The 19,389-nt window shown below is 43.0% G+C and overlaps 1 protein-coding gene across 1 annotated transcript; it reads right to left on the minus strand.

Moving 5' to 3' along the window:
• Nucleotides 1-7,945: 7,945 nt before the first annotated feature.
• CLRN2 (clarin 2) lies at nucleotides 7,946-18,591 on the minus strand. The gene is made up of 3 exons (XM_088450601.1): nucleotides 18,339-18,591; nucleotides 11,037-11,216; nucleotides 7,946-8,417 (listed from the first exon to the last, which is right to left on the minus strand). The coding sequence occupies exons 1-3, from the start codon at nucleotides 18,589-18,591 to the stop codon at nucleotides 8,152-8,154; spliced, it is 699 nt and encodes a 232-aa protein (XP_088306727.1). The 3' UTR covers nucleotides 7,946-8,151.
• Nucleotides 18,592-19,389: the final 798 nt, after the last annotated feature.

Below are 19,389 nucleotides of genomic sequence, written 5' to 3' on the forward strand. Positions count from 1 at the left end.
TGTTTGTGAATTGTGTGCGCAGTAGCCGCACGTGCATCAACAAAGTAGTGCCAAGCGTGCGCCTGTGTCATAAGTAAAGGGCCGGCTGGCTTGACCGTTAAAGGGTGCTGTAATCCCCGAAAGTACACTCCAGTCCAAACCAAAAAAAAATTATTTTCTGTGTTTGTGAATTGTGTGCGCAGTAGCCGCACGTGCATCAACAAAGTAGTGCCAAGCGTGCGCCTGTGTCATAAGTAAAGGGCCGGCTGGCTTGACCGTTAAGGGTGCTGTAACCCCCGAAAGTACACTCCAGTCCAAACCTAAAAAAAAATTATTTTCTGTGTTTGTGAATTGTGTGCGCAGTAGCCGCACGTGCATCAACAAAGTAGTGCCAAGCGTGCGCCTGTGTCATAAGTAAAGGGCCGGCTGGCTTGACCGTTAAAGGGTGCTGTAACCCCCGAAAGTACACTCCAGTCCAAACCAAAAAAAAATTATTTTCTGTGTTTGTGAATTGTGTGCGCAGTAGCCGCACGTGCATCAACAAAGTAGTGCCAAGCGTGCGCCTGTGTCATAAGTGAAGGGCCGGCTGGCTTGACCGTTAAGGGTGCTGTAACCCCCGAAAGTACACTCCAGTCCAAACCTAAAAAAAAATTATTTTCTGTGTTTGTGAATTGTGTGCGCAGTAGCCGCACGTGCATCAACAAAGTAGTGCCAAGCGTGCGCCTGTGTCATAAGTAAAGGGCCGGCTGGCTTGACTGTTAAGGGTGCTGTAACCCCCGAAAGTACACTCCAGTCCAAACCAAAAAAAAAATTATTTTCTGTGTTTGTGAATTGTGTGCACTGTGGCTGCACGTGCATCAACAAAGGAGCAGCGCCAAGCGTGCGCCTGTGTCCCATAAGTAAAGAGCCGGCTGGCTCATTTCTTAAAGGGTGGTGTAACCCACAAAGTGCACTACTCTCCAGCAAAAATAAAATAATATTTTCTGTGTTTGTGTGCGCTTTAGCCGCACGTATATATATCAATATAACATAAATGGAGGACCAAACTTTCTCCGATAAAAATAAAATAGGGAAAGATCAAGAACCTCTTCCTCCTAGTGCTGTTGCTGCTGCTGGGAGTTGTTCATCATCCCAGAGAGGAAGTAGGAACATCACTACTTTTACTAAACAATTGACCCTCCAACAGTCCCTAGCGATGAGGATGAAGTACGACAGCAGTCATCCTGAAGCAAAACGTATAACTGAGGCCTTGACTGCTATGTTGGTGTTAGACGTGCGTCCGGTATCCGACATTAGTGCAGTGGGATTTAGACAATTGATGGAGGTAGTGTGTCCTCGGTTCCAAATCCCGTCTAGATTCCACCTGCATCCTCAAAGCAGCAGCGACAAGCGTGCGTCTGTCTGTTAAAGGGTGGTGACACCCTCAAAGTGTTCTACACAAACAATTAAAATATTGTTCTTTTTTTTTCGGTCTTTGTGAAATGTGTGGGCTGTAGCCTCACCTGCATCCTTAAAGCAGCAGCGACAAGCGTGCGTCTGTCTGTTAAAGGGTGGTGTAACTCTCAAAGTGTTCCAAAAAATAAAAAACTATTTTTTTAATGTGTTTGTGACTTGTGTGCGATGTAGCCACACTTGCATCCTCAAAGCAGCAGCGACAAGCGTGCGTCTGTCTGTTAAAGGGTGGTGACACCCTCAAAGTGTGCTACACAAACAATTAAAATATTGTTCTTTTTTTTTTGGTCTTTGTGAAATGTGTGGGCTGTAGCCACACCTGCATCCTTAAAGCAGCAGCGACAAGCGTGCGTCTGTCTGTTAAAGGGTGGTGACACCCTCAAAGTGTGCTACACAAACAATTAAAATATTGTTCTTTTTTTTTTGGTCTTTGTGAAATGTGTGGGCTGTAGCCGCACCTGCATCCTTAAAGCAGCAGCGACAAGCGTGCGTCTGTCTGTTAAAGGGTGGTGACACCCTCAAAGTGTTCTACACAAACAATTAAAATATTGTTCTTTTTTTTTCGGTCTTTGTGAAATGTGTGGGCTGTAGCCGCACCTGCATCCTTAAAGCAGCAGCGACAAGCGTGCGTCTGTCTGTTAAAGGGTGGTGTAACTCTCAAAGTGTTCCAAAAAATAAAAAACTATTTTTTTAATGTGTTTGTGACTTGTGTGCGATGTAGCCACACTTGCATCCTCAAAGCAGCAGCGACAAGCGTGCGTCTGTCTGTTAAAGGGTGGTGACACCTCAAAGTGTTCTACACAAACAATTAAAATATTCTTCTTCTTTTTTCTGTCTTTGTGAATTGTGTGGGCTGTAGCCGCACTTGCATCCTCAAAGCAGCAGCGACAAGCGTGCGTCTTTCTGTTAAAGGGTGGTGTAACCCTCAAAGTGTGCTCCACAAACAATAAAAATATTCTTTTTTTTTTTCTGTCTTTGTGAATTGTGTGGGCTGTAGCCGCACTTGAATCCTCAAAGCAGCAGCGACAAGCGTGCGTCTGTCTGTTAAAGGATTACATAGGTGACAGCATCCAAGTAGGCATGTCAGACAGTCCGTACCTGTACTGGCAGGAAAAAGAAGCAATTTGGAGGTCCCTGTACAAACTGGCTCTATTTTACCTGAGTTGCCCCCCCTCCAGTGTGTACTCCGAAAGAGTGTTTAGTGCAGCCGGGAACCTTGTCAGCGAAAGGCGTAGGAGGTTGCTTCCACAAAATGTGGAGAAGATGATGTTCATAAAATGAATTATCAACTCTTCCAGGGAGACCAGCCTCCAGAACGTACAGAGGGACCTGTGGTTCCAGCAGGGACGAATTAATACTCTGTGAGGATGAGGATGTACACACTGAAGAGGGTGAGGAATCGGTGGATGAGGAGGATGAGGATGACATCTTGCCTCCGTAGAGCCAGTTTGTGCAGGGACACATTAATTGCCAGCTTGTTTTGTGGGGGCCCAAACGAACCAATCATTTCAGCCACAGTTGTGTGGCAGACCCTGGCGCTGAAATGATTGGTTTGTTAAAGTGTGCATGTCCTGTTTATACAACATAAGGGTGGGTGGGAGGGCCCAAGGACAATTCCATCTTGCACTTCTTTTTTTTCTTTGCATTATGTACAGTTTGGGGCCTAGTTTTTCTAACTGCCATCCTGTCTGCCACTGCAGTGTCACTCCTAGATGGGTCACGTGTTTGTGCCGCCCACTCGTGTCGCTTAGCATAGTCATCCAGCTACCTCGGTGCAACCTTTTGGACATGAAAACACTATTGTGAGGTGTGAGGTGTTCAGAATAGACTGGAAATGAGTGGAAATTAAGGTTATTGAGGTTAATAATAGCATAGGAGCAGAGAAACCAACAAATTCTGTGATTTTAGCTGTTTTTATGCTTTTTTTTAAAAAAAATACAGATCCAAAACACAAAACCCAGAACCCAAAACACGGAAGGGTGGTTTTGGCAAAACCAATCCAGATCCAAAACACGAAGAAAGATCCAGATCCAAAACCAAAACACAAAACACGAAAAGTGGCCGGTGCACACCCCTAGTTTATTATCATTATCCTTTATTTATATGGCGCCATAAATGCTCCACAGCACCTTACAAAGTACATAAATAAGTGAACAAGAAACCAATGACTTACAGTACAGTACAATGCAGGACAAGGATTATATACATTGCTGCATTAGCCATCATAACACTCAAATAAGCAACAGGACGTAAGCAACCAAGTGTTAGGTGCCCAAATGGGGAGTGAGGAGTAGATGAAGGTACAGGACAGTTGAGTCTCCCATATCCAAAATTCTTTGTACCAGAATAATTTTGGATATCTGATTTTTCCGTAATTTGGAATATGTGCATACCATAATGAGATATCTTGGGAATGGGACCCAAGTCTAAACAAAGATTGCATTTATATTTCTGATAACGCAGGAATATGTGGTCTTACATATTCCTACAGCAATTCACGAATATATGCATGCTTATGTTCCTTTATTTTTCCCTATATTGCAATGTAGAATATATAGAAATGTTTAAGATGAGATTCAGTATTAGTATAGTTGTGTGAGGTGCAGCTGTGTCTCATTTGTTGAATGGTCTCAGGCCTGGAGAGAATTGAGGTCTACCCTCCCCTCTCCAAAGTAAATAGATGGGTCCTGGTTGCACTAGTCATTTTGTTTCATATTTTATCCAAAGGTATATTCTATAATGTATTAAAAAGTATATACAGATTAGTGTTTATTTCTATGTAGCTGTGATTAACTGCGGAGTTAGAACTGATGAGGCAGCCTTTTCTTTTAATGGTTCAGCAATAGAAAGAATTGTAGCTTTAAAATGTCAGTTGTAGCGTGTGCAAAACAGCTGACAAGTCTCAGTTTTTATAAACTAAAAGAGTTAAAATCAAGATCGCATTTGTCTGCAATAGTCAGAGGTGAAGGCTAGATGAGCAATGATGACATGGGAACAGAAAGATAACATATTATAATGTCAATATTTTAGTTAAGACATATAACCAATTAGTGTCTAGCACGTACGAACATTAAATAAATTAATATTCGCTATTTGGGATTTTGTGGGAGGTAAGAACAGATTATAATATAAAGTATTGACCAGAGAGGGAGGGGGGAGGCAGTCGGAGGACAAAGGAGAGAGGGAGCACATCGAGGGCCTGGGCAGTGCTGGGCGCGGTTGCCGTACGGTATGTATGAAATTGGCTGACTGGTATGACTGGCACTAGGTGTCACAAAGCATTGTCATTTATTTTAGAATCTGTATTTGTGTGAATTGTTTAATTATCCTTTAGAACAAGTAAGGTTTATAAATAAATATAGAACAAACCGCGTTATACAGTACACCTTATACCAGTGGTTCCCAAACTGGGTGACATGGCACCCAGGGGTGCCTCTGGGTACTTGCAAGGGAGCCTCGAGTTGATGGTCTAAAATCAAATCAAAATATTTATGGTCAATGTGATAGGAAAAACCAGTGTTGATGGCCGTCAATCACTCAATATGTGGACAACCAGAGCACAACCCTGTCCACCACCACCACATAACTGAGCCTAAGGGATAAATTTACCAAAGTGAAAGGTTTTAGAAGAGATGTTGCTCCTAGCAACCAATCAGATTCTAGTTATTATCTTCTAGAAGGTGCTAGTCAAATGTTAAGTAGAATCTGATTGGTTGCTATGGGCAACATCTCTTTTAAAACTCACTTCTAAAAACTCTCACTTTAGAAAATTTACCCCTAAGAATAACAGGTAAATAAAATTAACTTAATTAAATAATTTTTTCTAAATTTCTCAATAAGAATTTCTTGGCCTAGGGATGCCGTGGAAAAAATGCTGATACTCTAGGACCCCATGATTCAAGATAGTTTTGGAACCACTGCCTTATACACATAGCCTGAAGGTAATTTTATACAAAATTTTTAATAATTTTGTGCATCAAACAAAGTTTGTGTACATACATGAAATTCATTATGTTTCATATACATCTTATACACAGCCTGAAGATAATTTTATGCAAATTTTTAAATAATTTGGGCCTTAAAGTTTGTGAACCATCAGAAAGCAAAGGTGTCACTATCTCAGGTGTGCTCAGAAAATTTCGTATTTTGGAATATTCCGTATTTCAGAATATTTGGATATGGGAGACTCAACCTGTATAAGTAAGGGGAAGCACAAATTTCTGCTAAATTTGTGTCGACATTTCAGTGTGTTATTTTGTTGGTTTCAATTGCATATTGATGTATACGCTGTGTATTAACACTTAATTGATCAAACCTGCTGTTTAACTTTTGAAAGTCCGTCATGGTTAGAAAACATTTGCCGTTCCAACCCCCAAGGACTAGCTTATTGACCTCAAGGTGCCCCTTGGTTATAAAAATTCCCACAGTATTCTGGTTAGGCCAAAGCTGCTTGTTAAAGCTTTCTACTCATTGACAGTTTATAGTGGGCCTACCCTGTGCAGTACAGCAATTCTTCACCTGCAAGAGGCCTAATTATTAGATACCTGCTGGATTGCAGAATCACTAAAGCTTTCTATTCAAGTGACTGCTCCTAGTGTACCTATTCTGTGCAGCATAGCCACTTCTTCACTACTGCCTGCAGGAGGCCTATTGGTTAGATAGCTGCCTCATCATACTGGATGGATAAAGACTTGTAGCTACTCAGGACTGCTTTCAGCATACATACTCTGTTCAGTGCATCCATTTATACATTACTACATGACACAGGCCCATACTTAGCGGAAAATAGACTTGAGTTCAGCTGGACAGAGGCTGAAAGGGGGAAGAAGAGAGACATGGAGAAAGCCAGGGAGAAAGGGGGGTGGGGGAGAAGAGGAAGAGAGATGTGGAGACCAGAAAAGAGAAGAGTCACCGTAGAAGAGACAGGGCATGTCAGAGTTTTGGCAGCCCCCATTGTTGGAAGGGGGTGGGATTGGGTGGCCAATAGTAGTGCCCTAGTTCACATTATACCACACAGTGCCACCAGTTCATATTATTCCCCCAGTTCACATTGTAGTGCTGGCAGTACATATTGTGGCACACAGTGCCTTCAATTCACATTATACCATTATCCCCATTATCCTTTTTTGGGAACATTCTAATCTCTGAGCTCAATTCCTGCCCCGTACCTTTGTAAAGGCTATAAACAAGGAAAATCGTTCTTTGCAACAGTGCTGGGTTTACTATTTAGCTCGGCTGTTTTTGTGAGCATGAAACAGGAGTGTGGGAGATGGATCATATCAGTGTGGAGCTTTACTGAGAGACAAATTTTGTCCCTGATTTTCCCCTCTTTTCATGCCCAGTAATTTCAGGAACTTTGTAGAGCTGGGTACGGGGCTCCCTATGCCTCTGGGCCCCATAGCAATGGCACCCCTTGCACCCACTATAGTTACGCCTATGAATGGGGTTATGATATGTCTTCTGGAGGTGCTGTGTGCAGTGGCAGCACATGCTTGGGGGGATGTGACTATCATTTAAGGGAGAGTGTTAACTCTTGGGCAGGCCCAGCAACAGGGGAGTAACAAGGGGGAAACACTTGTACCAGGCCCCGAGATTCCAAGGGGCCCTGGCCCCTCAGGACTCTTTGGAGCCCAGTTCATGTATCCCCCTTGCCTCTGCCAAGGAGCCGAGACTGCCTGAGCCCTCCATGGAAGAGGACAAGCAGGCAGCAGGTAAGTGTTGGCTAGGCTGTATATACAAGGGTCGAAAGGTGGTTGGGGGGGTTGGAGATGAAGTGACTGGAGGGGGATGGAGCTGAAAGCACAGCACTGGGGCTGGGGTGAGGCTGAGAGACACAGGGGCTGGGGTGAGGCTGAGAGACACAGGGGCTGGGGTGAGGCTGAGAGACATGGGTGGGTAATAATGATGCCGAGAGGGTGAGGGGGAAGACACAGGGGTAGTGCTACAGTGACACAGGCAAGGATGATGCTATAGAGGTACGGGGGATAAGAGGGAAGACAGGGGTGGTGCTAGAGTGACACAGGCGAGGATGATGCTGGAGAGACACAGGGGATAAGGCTGAGAGACACAATTGGGGATGAAGCTGGAGACACTGGGATAAGCCAATGGCTGACCTGCATGTACCTACTGGGAGGGGATAGGGGGCCCCAAAAACTTGAGTCTGTTGCCAGCCCTGCTCCTAAGAGAAAAGTGAGTTTAACTATAAACTACATACAAAAAAACTATATATAGCAAATTAGGATTTTGACTGAGCAGCAGCTACCTATAAACAATCTAGGTAATACCAGCCCATATTCCAAGACAACAAAGAGAAACGTTTCAGAGATGTAACATAACAGTTTAGAAATACAGTTCTCACTAGTAAAGCTATGGCCAGCCTGTTTTACATTGTATATTTATTCAGGCACTTTGTGCTTGATACAAAACAGCAATTGATAATCAGTACACGCTTCTGCATTATTGTACACAAAAGGAATAATTTAACTTTTGTACAAAATGAAAGTTTCTCATTTTAGGTAGACGCGCCTTTTGGCCCAATGCTTCTGGAAATCATTTGCACTTCAGAATCCAGTCCCAACCATTTTGAAAGTGTTCCATGAATATGTGATGTGAAGAGTATCATCAAATACCAACAGCTTCTTGTTGAGCTACAGTCCCAGGTGAGGAATATCAGCATCTGTATCCTGCGGCAAAAGTCATCTTTGTCTCTCATCCAAGTTCTTAATACATGATGTCCTCTGCAGTTACATTTGCCTCCTCCGTTTTAGTTTTAAACTTAGGGAGGCGGATTGCGCTTACAGCCATAAGCAGCATGTTAACGGCATGGGTCGCCCCACTCGCCACACACAACCAGAACGAATCTTCATAGCGCTCTTCTAGAATGACAATCCTGAAGACATTTTCCCGGAAGTTTGCTATTCTTTGGGTCAGCTGGTGAAGTTGGACAGCAGCAATGAAGCTGGTAACTGCAAACGCAATCAAGAGACCTGCATGGAAATACGTTGCAGTATGTGAAAACAATGACAACAATGTAAGTGTAAAGAGCCATAAACACAAACAGCGCACAAAAATTGTTTGCTTACTGCACAACAGATATAATTTTGTCACACTTTCAAAAACAATACAAATTTGTAATCTCACTTGCGGGAATCTTGCACTCATACTGTAAATCATCACTATTGTTTTGCTCTCTTCTAACATGACAACTTGCTGCAGAGGACTGAGAGAGACCATGGTGGACCAGATTAGTTAAATATAAAAACTGAAGATATTTCATGTGTCGTGTATTCAAATCTTTTAACCATATGAATGTCAAATAATGGCTTTCTTGCTCTCTAGAGTGAGATGTATCAAAGTTAAATTGCGGTAAATCCTCTCAAAACTTCTGTTGTCTGCCGTTTAGTGCAGCAATGAAGGATTCCCACTATGACAAGGATCCGCAGACATCTGCGGTGGTGGTTGTTCTCTTTCTGCAGTGCAGTTACCATCAGTGTCGGATTGGGTATGCCCAAATTTTTAAAGCAGCAAGCATGTTAAAGGCTAAACCAGCTTGGTTTAACCTTTAACATGCTTGCTGCTTTAAAAATACGGGCATACTCGCATGAATTCCCTCAGCGGTGTCGGCTCGCAGTCAGTTACATTTAGGCCCTACAATTTCAATAACAAAGCAGTCGATGTCAATCATTGTATAAAAATACAATCAGAGTTAGCAAAAACAATGAATATGTTGTGAACCACAATTTGTTCCCTAAATAATTGGGTATAGAAAGATAGAAAAGATGGAAACAACACATGTAAAATATGTGATGGGTATCTGCTGTTAACCATGTACCAGATGGTAGGGAATGGTTAATGAGAGTACTTTAATCACATAAGTTTGTGTGAAACAGAAATCTTGCATCTACAGTTGGCCACACTGAAGGCAGAATTTACTATAGTAGCCGATGAGAGTACAGATAGAAAATAGAAATATTAATTTCATAAGATACACAAAACTGTGCTGCAAACATAACTGAGAATTATATTACGGTATCTGTCTCCTCTATAATTGATGAATTAATAAATAAAAATTATTGTAATGTGTTTCATATACAATATGAAGTCTCTCACATGTAATAAAGCTGACATATATGAAGTGAAAATATTTATTAAATAAAATGTTTTTTTTTTTTAAACATAAGCACAACCATGTGATGTAATAAACAGAATGAGGATGATAACAGCTCTATGACCAAATAATTCAAGTTTATATTTTCTATATATTGAATTAAATTGGCCCACCAGATGTATATATAACAACTTGATAAGCTTCATAAGGTAGAACCTCTTTCTTTACAATGGGTTCTACTTTTGAACATGTGCCTATGGCAGTGAATATTCAATGAGGGCTCCCAGGTGTACATAAACTAGAGTTAATGCATCTGCTTTCTACTATAGGAAAATGATTCCCTTGATGAGGATTAATCTCACTAGCCAATGATAGTACAGTGAAGGAAGAAAAGTTATACCTCTTTTACACCAAAGTGCTGGGTCTGATCCAAGAGTTGGAACACTGTTCAAATCTGGATCAGACCCAGCACAGAACCCTTTCATATTACAGTGCTGACTGAGGATATTCCTGAGTTGGCGCCACTGACACCAGAGCCGGGTCTGCAGTAACCCGGCTTCTCTAGCATTGCAGTGGACCCTTGGAGATGATATCATCTCCAAGCCCCACTGAAACCGGCCAATCGGACGGCAAGCGGAATGATCCGGTCATCATAACCCGGATCACACCGTTTACACTGCAGAGTGGCACGGGAACAACCCGTGGCCAACTCTGTAAAATACTCAAGTTAGATCCCTGGGTTCCTTGTCCCCGGTGGATCCATTTACACTGACAAAAATCCTGGGTTGATGTGTGTCATTTTTATGTTGGTGTAAAAGGGGTATAAGGCCCTCATTCAGAGCCGTACGCTCTGAGCAGAGCGCACGCTCTGAATGAGGGCCGGCCTCCATTTTCATGGAGCGTCCTCCTGGACGCTCGTATAGCTGTGGGTCACCACCCACAGGCTATACGAGCGTGCATTGTGATGGTCGCGATGGTCGAGACCATCGCGACCATCGAATTTGCGAGCCGGAGCCTGCGGTTAAGGTTTTCAACCGCAAGCTCCGGAGTGATTTGGGCTCTATCAGAGCCAAAATCACTCCCACTGACATCACTAGTGATGTCAGTGGGCCGGCTTCTGACGGGAGGCGTTCCCGTGGGAACGCCCCCGTCAGGGAGGCACGCCCCCGGCACACCCACCAAAGGGGGCGTGCTGTCAATCAACATTGACAGCACGCCCCCTTTGATCGGACACAACGAGCGAAGGACTTTCCTTCGCTCGTCGCGTCTGGCGCATGCGCACGACGGAGCTCCCTCCGTCGTGCGCATGCTCAGTCCATAACATCGACCCACTTGCGAGCGGGCAGCCGCTCGCGAGTGGGTCTGAATCAGGCCCTAAGTGTGTACCTGGAAGGATTATTTGGAAGGTCAAAGGAAGGCCCATGCAATACCAGCATATCTGCCATAACATTGTCCATGCATCACTTATATACTATTATAATTATTTCCATAAGTTTACCTGCAATGAAATTCCAGAGACATATGCCAGCGGGGCCTTTAATTGACCGGTATGGGACTTTTAGTGCATTGTAAATACAGAATCCAAAACTGATCAGAGCAAAAGAAATGGCTGCACAGAGGAAAAGGATAATGATGACATGGAGAGCGCTGTTCAATGTTTTCACCATATCTGGGAATACTGTAAATAGAAACACAACAGATTTGTTATATGACCTTTGCTATAATGACAACTATCATGGGCTTCATTTATGAAGAGCACATGATTGGCAGCGCAAAATGGTATTAGCTCTGCACGTCTATGATCCCCAAGCATATATCAAGGTATGCACCTACTCTGCTTTCACTGGAGATATCCTCCCCAAACAGGAAGTGCACCCAACGCACAAATGTCTCATAAAAGTCCAATCACCTACAGTGTTAGAGTCCCCTCTTTTACAAAATTCAATGTACCTTCTAAAATGCTGCTCAGGTACCGTTTGCTTAATTTATGGTGTAAATGAATCATGACAGCGAGGGAACATCGAAATGGCCTTTATTACAAGTAACCCTTTTACCTTCAGCAAAGTGCACCTAGATATAAGCTCTCTTCACCAAAGTAAATGGTTTACTCCTAACACAGATCTGTGTGCATCCCAAGTACGTTTTAACGCTAATACAATTATATGGATCATGGATTATTACTCATTTTACTGCACAGCACACCTCTCTGAGAGTGTAAAATGCGCAATGTTGTGCCTGCTATATGCTGCTGTTATATGCTTCCCATGCTATCACAATTGAATTGCTCCCATTTATTGTTATTCATTCAGCTAGATCCTCTGGAAGGTTAATTCAGTAGAATGGAGCAACTGTATATATCCCTTTTCTCAGCACTAGGAGACATCCTGCATTACCCCTTATCGCAGCAATGCCGGATGTCCTAGCTCTGAAATATATTAAAAATAGAGTCATCCGAGACAGAGAGGTGTTACGATAAGTATCCTCTCCAACCATCTCTGCCTGTAGTCCACCGGTCTAGTACACATGAGATATGGAAGGACTTCCAGAGGGCACACTGCGCGTATACGTCAGATGTCGCAAAGACTAAGGGGTCTAATTACTAAGCAGTGTTAGGAGACAGAGTGAAAAGTGATAAGAAAGTAATAAGGTGCCAGCCAATCAGCTCCCAACTGTCATTTTTCAAACACAGCCAGTGAGATGACAGTTGGGAGCTGATTGGCTGGCACCTTATCACTTTCTTATCACTTTTCACTCTGTCTCCTAACACTGCTTAGTAAATAGACCCCCAAGTGTTCTCAATGCAAGAGAATCGTGAATGCACGAAGACGTCAGGGGGAAGCAGTGGTACTGGTAACATTTAGCGCCATCGCTGCGTTAGGTGACAAGTTAGGAAAGCTTAGTAAGTACTGATAATGGCAGCGGCGTTATTGACAGATGCAGAAAGTGTCATTAGTGAAATGTCGGAATTCTCCATGATCTGCATCTTCATATATTTTGGAGAAGCAGTTTTTAGTCAAAAACACTGAATAAGGGATTATCACACTTCTAATATTTGCCCCAATGTCTTCTAATAATTTTTGTAACAACCTTTTCAAACAGGACGCTCTTGTTGCTATTGTATATTAAGGAAAGGGGCCCATACACAAGCGACGGATCGCCACGTTCCTGCAACCCGGCATCTCAGGATTGGTGAAATCCAACATGTTGGATTTCACTGATTTGCTGATCACGATCAAAATATGATCGTGAACCTGGTACAGGGGGCCTGATTCAGACCTGGTCGTAAGGCTGCGTCCGCACGCAGCCATCAGCAGCCAAAGTATGCAAATCCCACGATCGCTAGCAATACATTAGCATGCCCACTATGTCTTGCCGTGCGATCGCGTTATGAAATTAGACACCACCAGCCTGTCGCAAGATGCCCACTTTCCCTTAGTAACATACGTCATCTCTAGGAAGTGTAGTAAACAATCGGTAACATCGGACCCATACGCAGCACTTGTGGCTGACCATACCCTACCGCAAGCACTGCGAGTGCTGCTGTGTGTAATTCTGCCATGTGACATGTATGCTGACGCTGCGCCTTAATTATGCACGCCCGTGAAATAGCGTTCAGATTTACAGACACACCTGCATTCGCAACACCACACCCCCGTTATCATTGACCACCTCGTTCACCACCCACAAACGGCACGTCCTGTCACTCATGCTTGCGGAGCATCTGTGTACTGGGTGTGGTTGCTTCGCGATCGCATCGACTGGTTTGCGCATGTGCACTGCGTCTTGTACGTATGCGTAGATTGCAAACATCGGCAGGCTGCGTGGGAACGCAGCCTTGCGACCGGATCAGAATCAGCCCCAGAGTGAAGCTGGTCTCCACTTAGTAGCGCAGTGCTCTGCAGGATGGTTCTCCCACTACCCCTCTCTTTTATTTTCCTTTTGTGCTCCATTTCATATGTTTCAATATAATTGTTTCTGCTCTGTTGTTATTATTATACTAAAATCGGTTGTGTTGTACAAACTATTGCTACAGTATAGTGTATTGATGGTGCTATGTTGTACAAGTTTTGCACTTGTTTTTTGCTATATTGTATTTTATGTCAACTTTTCTAAATAAAGAGATTTAAAAAAAAATATATGACCATGATTTGCAAATCTGTGAAATTTAACATGGAGAACAACGGATCAGATAACATCGATGGCCGCTGTCGCAACTAACGGATAGATAATAGTTGCTAGCACCGTACTTCGGGGTTGGTGAGACCCAGAACTGAGGTGTGGCATCTAACATGCTGGCGGTATTCACCAGGGACCCCTTCAAGGAATTTTGGACTTAGCTGCATCTGACATGCAGGTCGCGGCCCTCAGGCTAGGTTCCCTAGTACAGGTGCTGGTGTACTCTGGACTGGAGTGGAGAACGGTGAAGGCATTTCAAACGTGGTCAACAAGCCGGGTCAGAACCAAATGGACAAGACGGTATCAGGGATCAGGCAATATCGGGTCAGGAATGGAGCCAAGGTTAGAACCGGAATACCAAGCGCAGTACCAGGGAGAAGATGGAGTCAGGTCACAAGAAGCCAGGGACAGAAAGTTAAGTAACGTCTGGTATCCGGTGCATTTCTGACCGGTGTATCTGCGTTTCCGATCCCATCACAGGATCAGACAATAAGTTGCCTGATGTATGGGGGCCTTTAGGCTGAGAACAATAGGATTGGTAGGTGAGTCACATTTTCCCTAAATCATTGTCAGCGGTTTCCACTCAGAGTGCCAGTTCCTGTAACCCAGACAAGTGGCTATCTCCTTCCTAGCAGATAGGTATGAACTATCACCTTATATCAAAGTAGTTACAGGCTATGGATATCCCACACATTGGCAGTCGGCCTACAGTAGATGCCACTGCTACCTCTCAGTAGCCATCTCAATTCATTTTATTGCTACGGAGCACCCAAGAAATAGCATTTCTATGTGTAATTCTGGTATGTTATTATAATGCAAACACACTTGGTTTACCGGGTAATTTAATCATTTAAAGTACTACTGCAGACATTCCAGACCTGTGTTGGCTAATTAATTAACTAGGTAAAAGCCACTATATTGCCCCCTTCATTCATTTACCTACTATTATCTCTTAATATACCTTATACTGTATTTTGCATCGGAAATGTATAGACTGTACTGTTGAGGCATATTTATCATTATTTTGTTTACTTAAATATTGCAAACATCATTTATTTTGCATCAATAAGGTATCGCCAAGATTTATTAAAGGGCCTGATTCAGCTTGGATCGCAGTTGCTAATATGCACACAATCAGCCGATTGTTGCGTTCTGCACATGTGTCTGCACGTGCACGAACTAGCTATTGCGATCGAGACTGCGATCGCAGATGCTACGCAGACCCCTCACAGAGTGATTGACAGGAAGTACTGTTTGGGGGAGGTGACGGGGGGGGGGTGGACAGGCGAACTGCGTATGTAGGCGTGCCAGTGTGTTTCAATGTCATTGCAGGGGTGTGCATATATTATCCACTGCGATGGCCTACGCAGTCTGAGGTCTCATAGCGTGCGTGGTTGTTAGCAATTTCTCAGTAAGGTCAGGGCTTGTGCAACTCTGCGTGAGGTTGTGATGGTACTTGATGTTACCGATGGTTTCGCAGTCTTGCTAAACATTACAGATGTGTGGTAAGTAAAGTGGGCGTCCCTGTGCTGTGCTGCATGGACATTGTGATCGCAATGTATTAGCACACTATCGCAGTTGAACTGCATACGTGATCGCAATAGCGGTCTTTGCTGAATCAGGCCCAAAGTCATTTTGTATATATTTAGCAAAAATCTCCCCTGGGCAACCGACCCAGCTGTTCTGTTGTTAATCCAGCTTTGTTCTTTCAAATGTATCATCCTGAAAATATGACATATAAAATGTGACTTTATATGGGTTTTTACCAGTATATATAAGAAAAATGAGAACATGAAAATATATATAGATAATTACTTTATATTTATTTAACTGCCCAAATAAAATAAAAAATAACATTATAGCTTCTTTACATGAATATTTGGTTATCTATACTTTCCTTCAGGGCTGTAGCTAGGGTAGTGCGGCCGGAGCCATCGCACAGGGCACCACAGGTCAGGGGGCACTGTTTGGGCCTGTCAAATTTCTGTTTATTATCATTCTTGCTTGTAGCTTCCTCTTATTTCATCCCCAGCATCTCCTGGCCTCCCCTATCTCTTCCCTGGCCCTTCCCCATGATGCCATTCCCCTTTTATGGGTGCATCATGTCCTTTTTAAAAATGAGGGGGGCGCCGATGCTCTTTCTGGCACAGGGCACCAAAAAGTCTAGCTACGGCTCTGCTATCCTTTAGCAACATTTCAGAGCATCATTAGCAATGACAAGCATGAAGTTGACATTGACAATGTTAACATTCAAAGGGGAAGGGCAATTTAATTGTTGCTCCAATTGGGGGCTCAGATCCTGAGGTGAAGAGCAGAAATCGTCAAAAAGTCCGTCTTTTGGGTGCCCAAACTGCATTTTGCTTGTTGTGTTGTACTTTAGACGAGGCTTAGCCACTTTATGCGGCTAAACCCAGAGCATGTGGATGCGACAAGTGCGATAAGTAATGGGCACCCCGGGCAGTCGTACCCATCAACAATTGAATACCGGGCGACAGGCGTCCATTACTTATGGGCATAAAAAAACAATTGAATTGCTCTCATAATGTCAACTGTTGGTATATGCAGGGCCGTAACTAGGGGGGGGCTGAGGGGTCATGTGCACCGGGCGCCATCTTCCAGCGGCACCGGCCACACACTTTTCTGTGCCGGAGGTCAGCGGATAGAGACCTCTGGCAGTGGTGCGCGCCGGACATTGAATATCGGCGGAAGATCCCGCCCTCCCTCCTCCTCTCGGAAGCTAGGGTAAGCGCTCAGGGGGGGGGGGGGCGGAGAGGGAGTGAGAGGGGCGGCAGTGCTGCACTGGGCGCACTGCCGTCTAGCTACGGCGCTGGTATATGGAGTGCGCTGTCTCCAGGAGTATGGCTATACAATCTGCGCATTGCAATAAACCCAAGTTCCTGTGTAAGTCTATCCGCCTGGTGTGCCTCAAATACTCCTTTCCGCTGGTGTCTACTATTTATCACCTGTGTACATCACAAAATAGTACACACATATCAACATCGACAATAGAATGTCAACAGTTATGATGTCGTCATGGTAAAATGTCAACACCTGGAAAATGTTGATATGGACAGAATGTCGACATATGAAATGTCAACATTTTGCATGAGGCTTAGGGGTAAATTTACTAAAGTGAGAGTTTTTAGAAGTGAGTTTTAAAAGTGATGTTGCCCATAGCAACCAATCAGTTTCTACTTAACATTTTACTAGCACCTTCTAGAAGATAACAGCTAGAATCTGATTGGTTGCTATGAGCAACATCACTTTTAAAACTCACTTCTAAAAACTCTCACTTTAGTAAATTTACCCCTTAGTGTTAGGGTTACTGTTAGTGTTACTATTACCATTAGATTTAGCGTTAGGTTTAGAGATAAACGCACATTGTGACCATGTCGACGTTACATACGTTTCGAAATGTTGAATATTGACATGGTAAGTGTCGTCAGTATGAACATTCCGACATAACAGTCATGTTGGCATTCTCATGTTGACATTATGGGGAAAATTTACTAAAGTGAGAATTTTTAGAAGTGAGTTTTAAAAGTGATGTTGCCCCTAGCGACCAATCAGATTCTGCTTAACATTTAACTAGCACCTTCTAGAAGATAATAGCTAGAATCTGATTGGTTGCTACGGGCAACATCACTTCTAAAACTCACTTCTAAAAACTGTCACTTTAGTAAATTTACCCCTATGAATCTCGACAAAATATACTGAATTTGTGACCACTACTACTGCACCTTGCTCTTGGTAGTTAGCTGCAAATTCTGCCAGTAGTTGGGGTTTCCACTGTATGCTCATTAAATTCAGTACTTTGTATAACATTGTACAATCAAGCACATTGTTATAGGCCAGGGCTGTCTATATAACATTGTCCTGCCATACAGTATGCATCTAACCGCAAGGAGCCACTGCAGATCCTGCAGGTGTAGTAGTGAAAGCTGGAACCTCTGCATAACATTGATGAAAAGGAGGAGTGGATGGGCGAATAATCATTTTGAATGGAGCTACACAGTAATACAAGCTTTTAATTAATTTGTTTGTCTGAAGAGTGTGGTACAAAAAAAGGCATATTTAGCTGATATTCTTCTAGAATTATTATTCAGCTCAGGTTTTACTGATCATTCAAAACCTCCAACAATCTCTGTAAAAGGAGGATTGGGGTATAAAAAGGAACTACAAAAAATGTACGGTAACAAAATTATTACTTCTTGTTGTTATTAATATGCAATTCAACATCTTGGAAAAGTTGCAATAACACTTATGAGAGCTGTCAACTAATAACATTTGGGTGAAAAAAAACCCAAAAAGGTCTATGTACTAAGCCCTGGAGAGAGATACAGTGGACGCAGATAAAGTACCAACCAATCAGCTGCTAACTGTCACTTTACACAATCACCTCCTAACTGTCACTTTACAGGCTGTGTTTGAAAACTTACAGTTAGGAGCTGATTGGTTGGTACTTTATCTTCACCCACTTTATCTTTCTCCAAAGGTTAGTACATTGACCCAATAAAACCTATCCAGATGAATTCATTCTAAAACATGAAAGCTTAAATGTTCGGGGTGTAGCAAATAAATATTTGTATTCGTCACTGTCGATATACAAGAAATATTGACTCACTTGTGAACGTAAAACTTCGTTTTCCCAGTCCGCATTGCCGAACTTTGCCCCCCTGGAAGAGTCCATAGTAAATGTCCCCAATGAACTTCACCAACTCTGGATCCGAAGCATTAACCAAATCAACTCCAGTCTGGCACAGAGTCTTGCCAGTCATCCATTTTTGAGTTGCCATGGCAACAATGATCAGAAAGAATGACACCAAACTTAAAGCAGATGCCAAGGAGAATATTGTTTTCTTGAAGCACCCCGGCATTATAGAACCTTCAAGAAATCATCCCTGGCACAGCCATGCAACAGCAACACCACTTACTGCCATCCGTACATATTGAAAATTTCCCATCCCTGGGCTGTTCCATGTTTTAGCTCAGTGTTACGTGGCTTGAAGACGTGGGCCAGCGATGATATTAGTATCACAGGCAGCATGCAGCAAGGCATCTTGCAGTGAAGATCTTCAGCAGAGTGTAACATTGGTGTAGGTTGAATCCTAGAGGCAGTAACTCTATCTCCAGAGCTCTGCTAGTATTTCATCAGACTCCTTTATTGTCTCCTCTTTAAATACTCAGATGACAAATGCTGTACAGCAGCACCAGGCGTTCATATATACTGTATGTTTATTCCGTTTATACACTGTTGCTCCTCCAAATACTGTGAATATTAAAATATGAATGCGCAAAGGTCATTTAAACAAACTTAAATTCAATTTGAAGGCCCTTCTATCCAAAATATTGTATCTTGTTCACTGGGGTAATTTATAATAAATTGTTGCAGAACAAGAGCAAGTGGGAATAATATATATAATTAGATATATCTGGGGTAATTTAGCTCAGTAGAGGGGTCAGTGGTGCAGTGTCTAGGTGCATAATAAAGATACACACACAGCTTTTCAAATTAAATGAAAATAAATGGAGCTTTAGGGGTATATTTACTAAAGTGCAGGTTTTTAGAAGTGGAGATGTTGCCCATAACAACCAATCAGATTCTAGCTAGTATCTTCTAGAAGATGCTAGATAAATGTTAAGTAGAATCTGGTTGCTATGGGCAACAACTCCAC

This window comes from Taudactylus pleione, unplaced genomic scaffold, assembly GCF_031769625.1.
Source record: "Taudactylus pleione unplaced genomic scaffold, aTauple2 ptg000520l, whole genome shotgun sequence".
Lineage (NCBI taxonomy): Eukaryota > Metazoa > Chordata > Amphibia > Anura > Myobatrachidae > Taudactylus > Taudactylus pleione.

What these genes read in the sequence shown, in the direction of transcription:
- CLRN2 (XM_088450601.1), bottom strand. Translation starts at nt 18,591, where the DNA reads ATGCCGGGGTGCTTCAAGAAAACAATATTCTCCTTGGCATCTGCTTTA. An exon ending in ACGAAGTTTTACGTTCACAA is followed by an intron (nt 11,217 to 18,338) that starts GTGAGTCAATAT and finishes TTCTATTTACAG; the next exon opens with TATTCCCAGATATGGTGAAA. An exon ending in TCTCTGGAATTTCATTGCAG is followed by an intron (nt 8,418 to 11,036) that starts GTAAACTTATGG and finishes ATTTCCATGCAG; the next exon opens with GTCTCTTGATTGCGTTTGCA.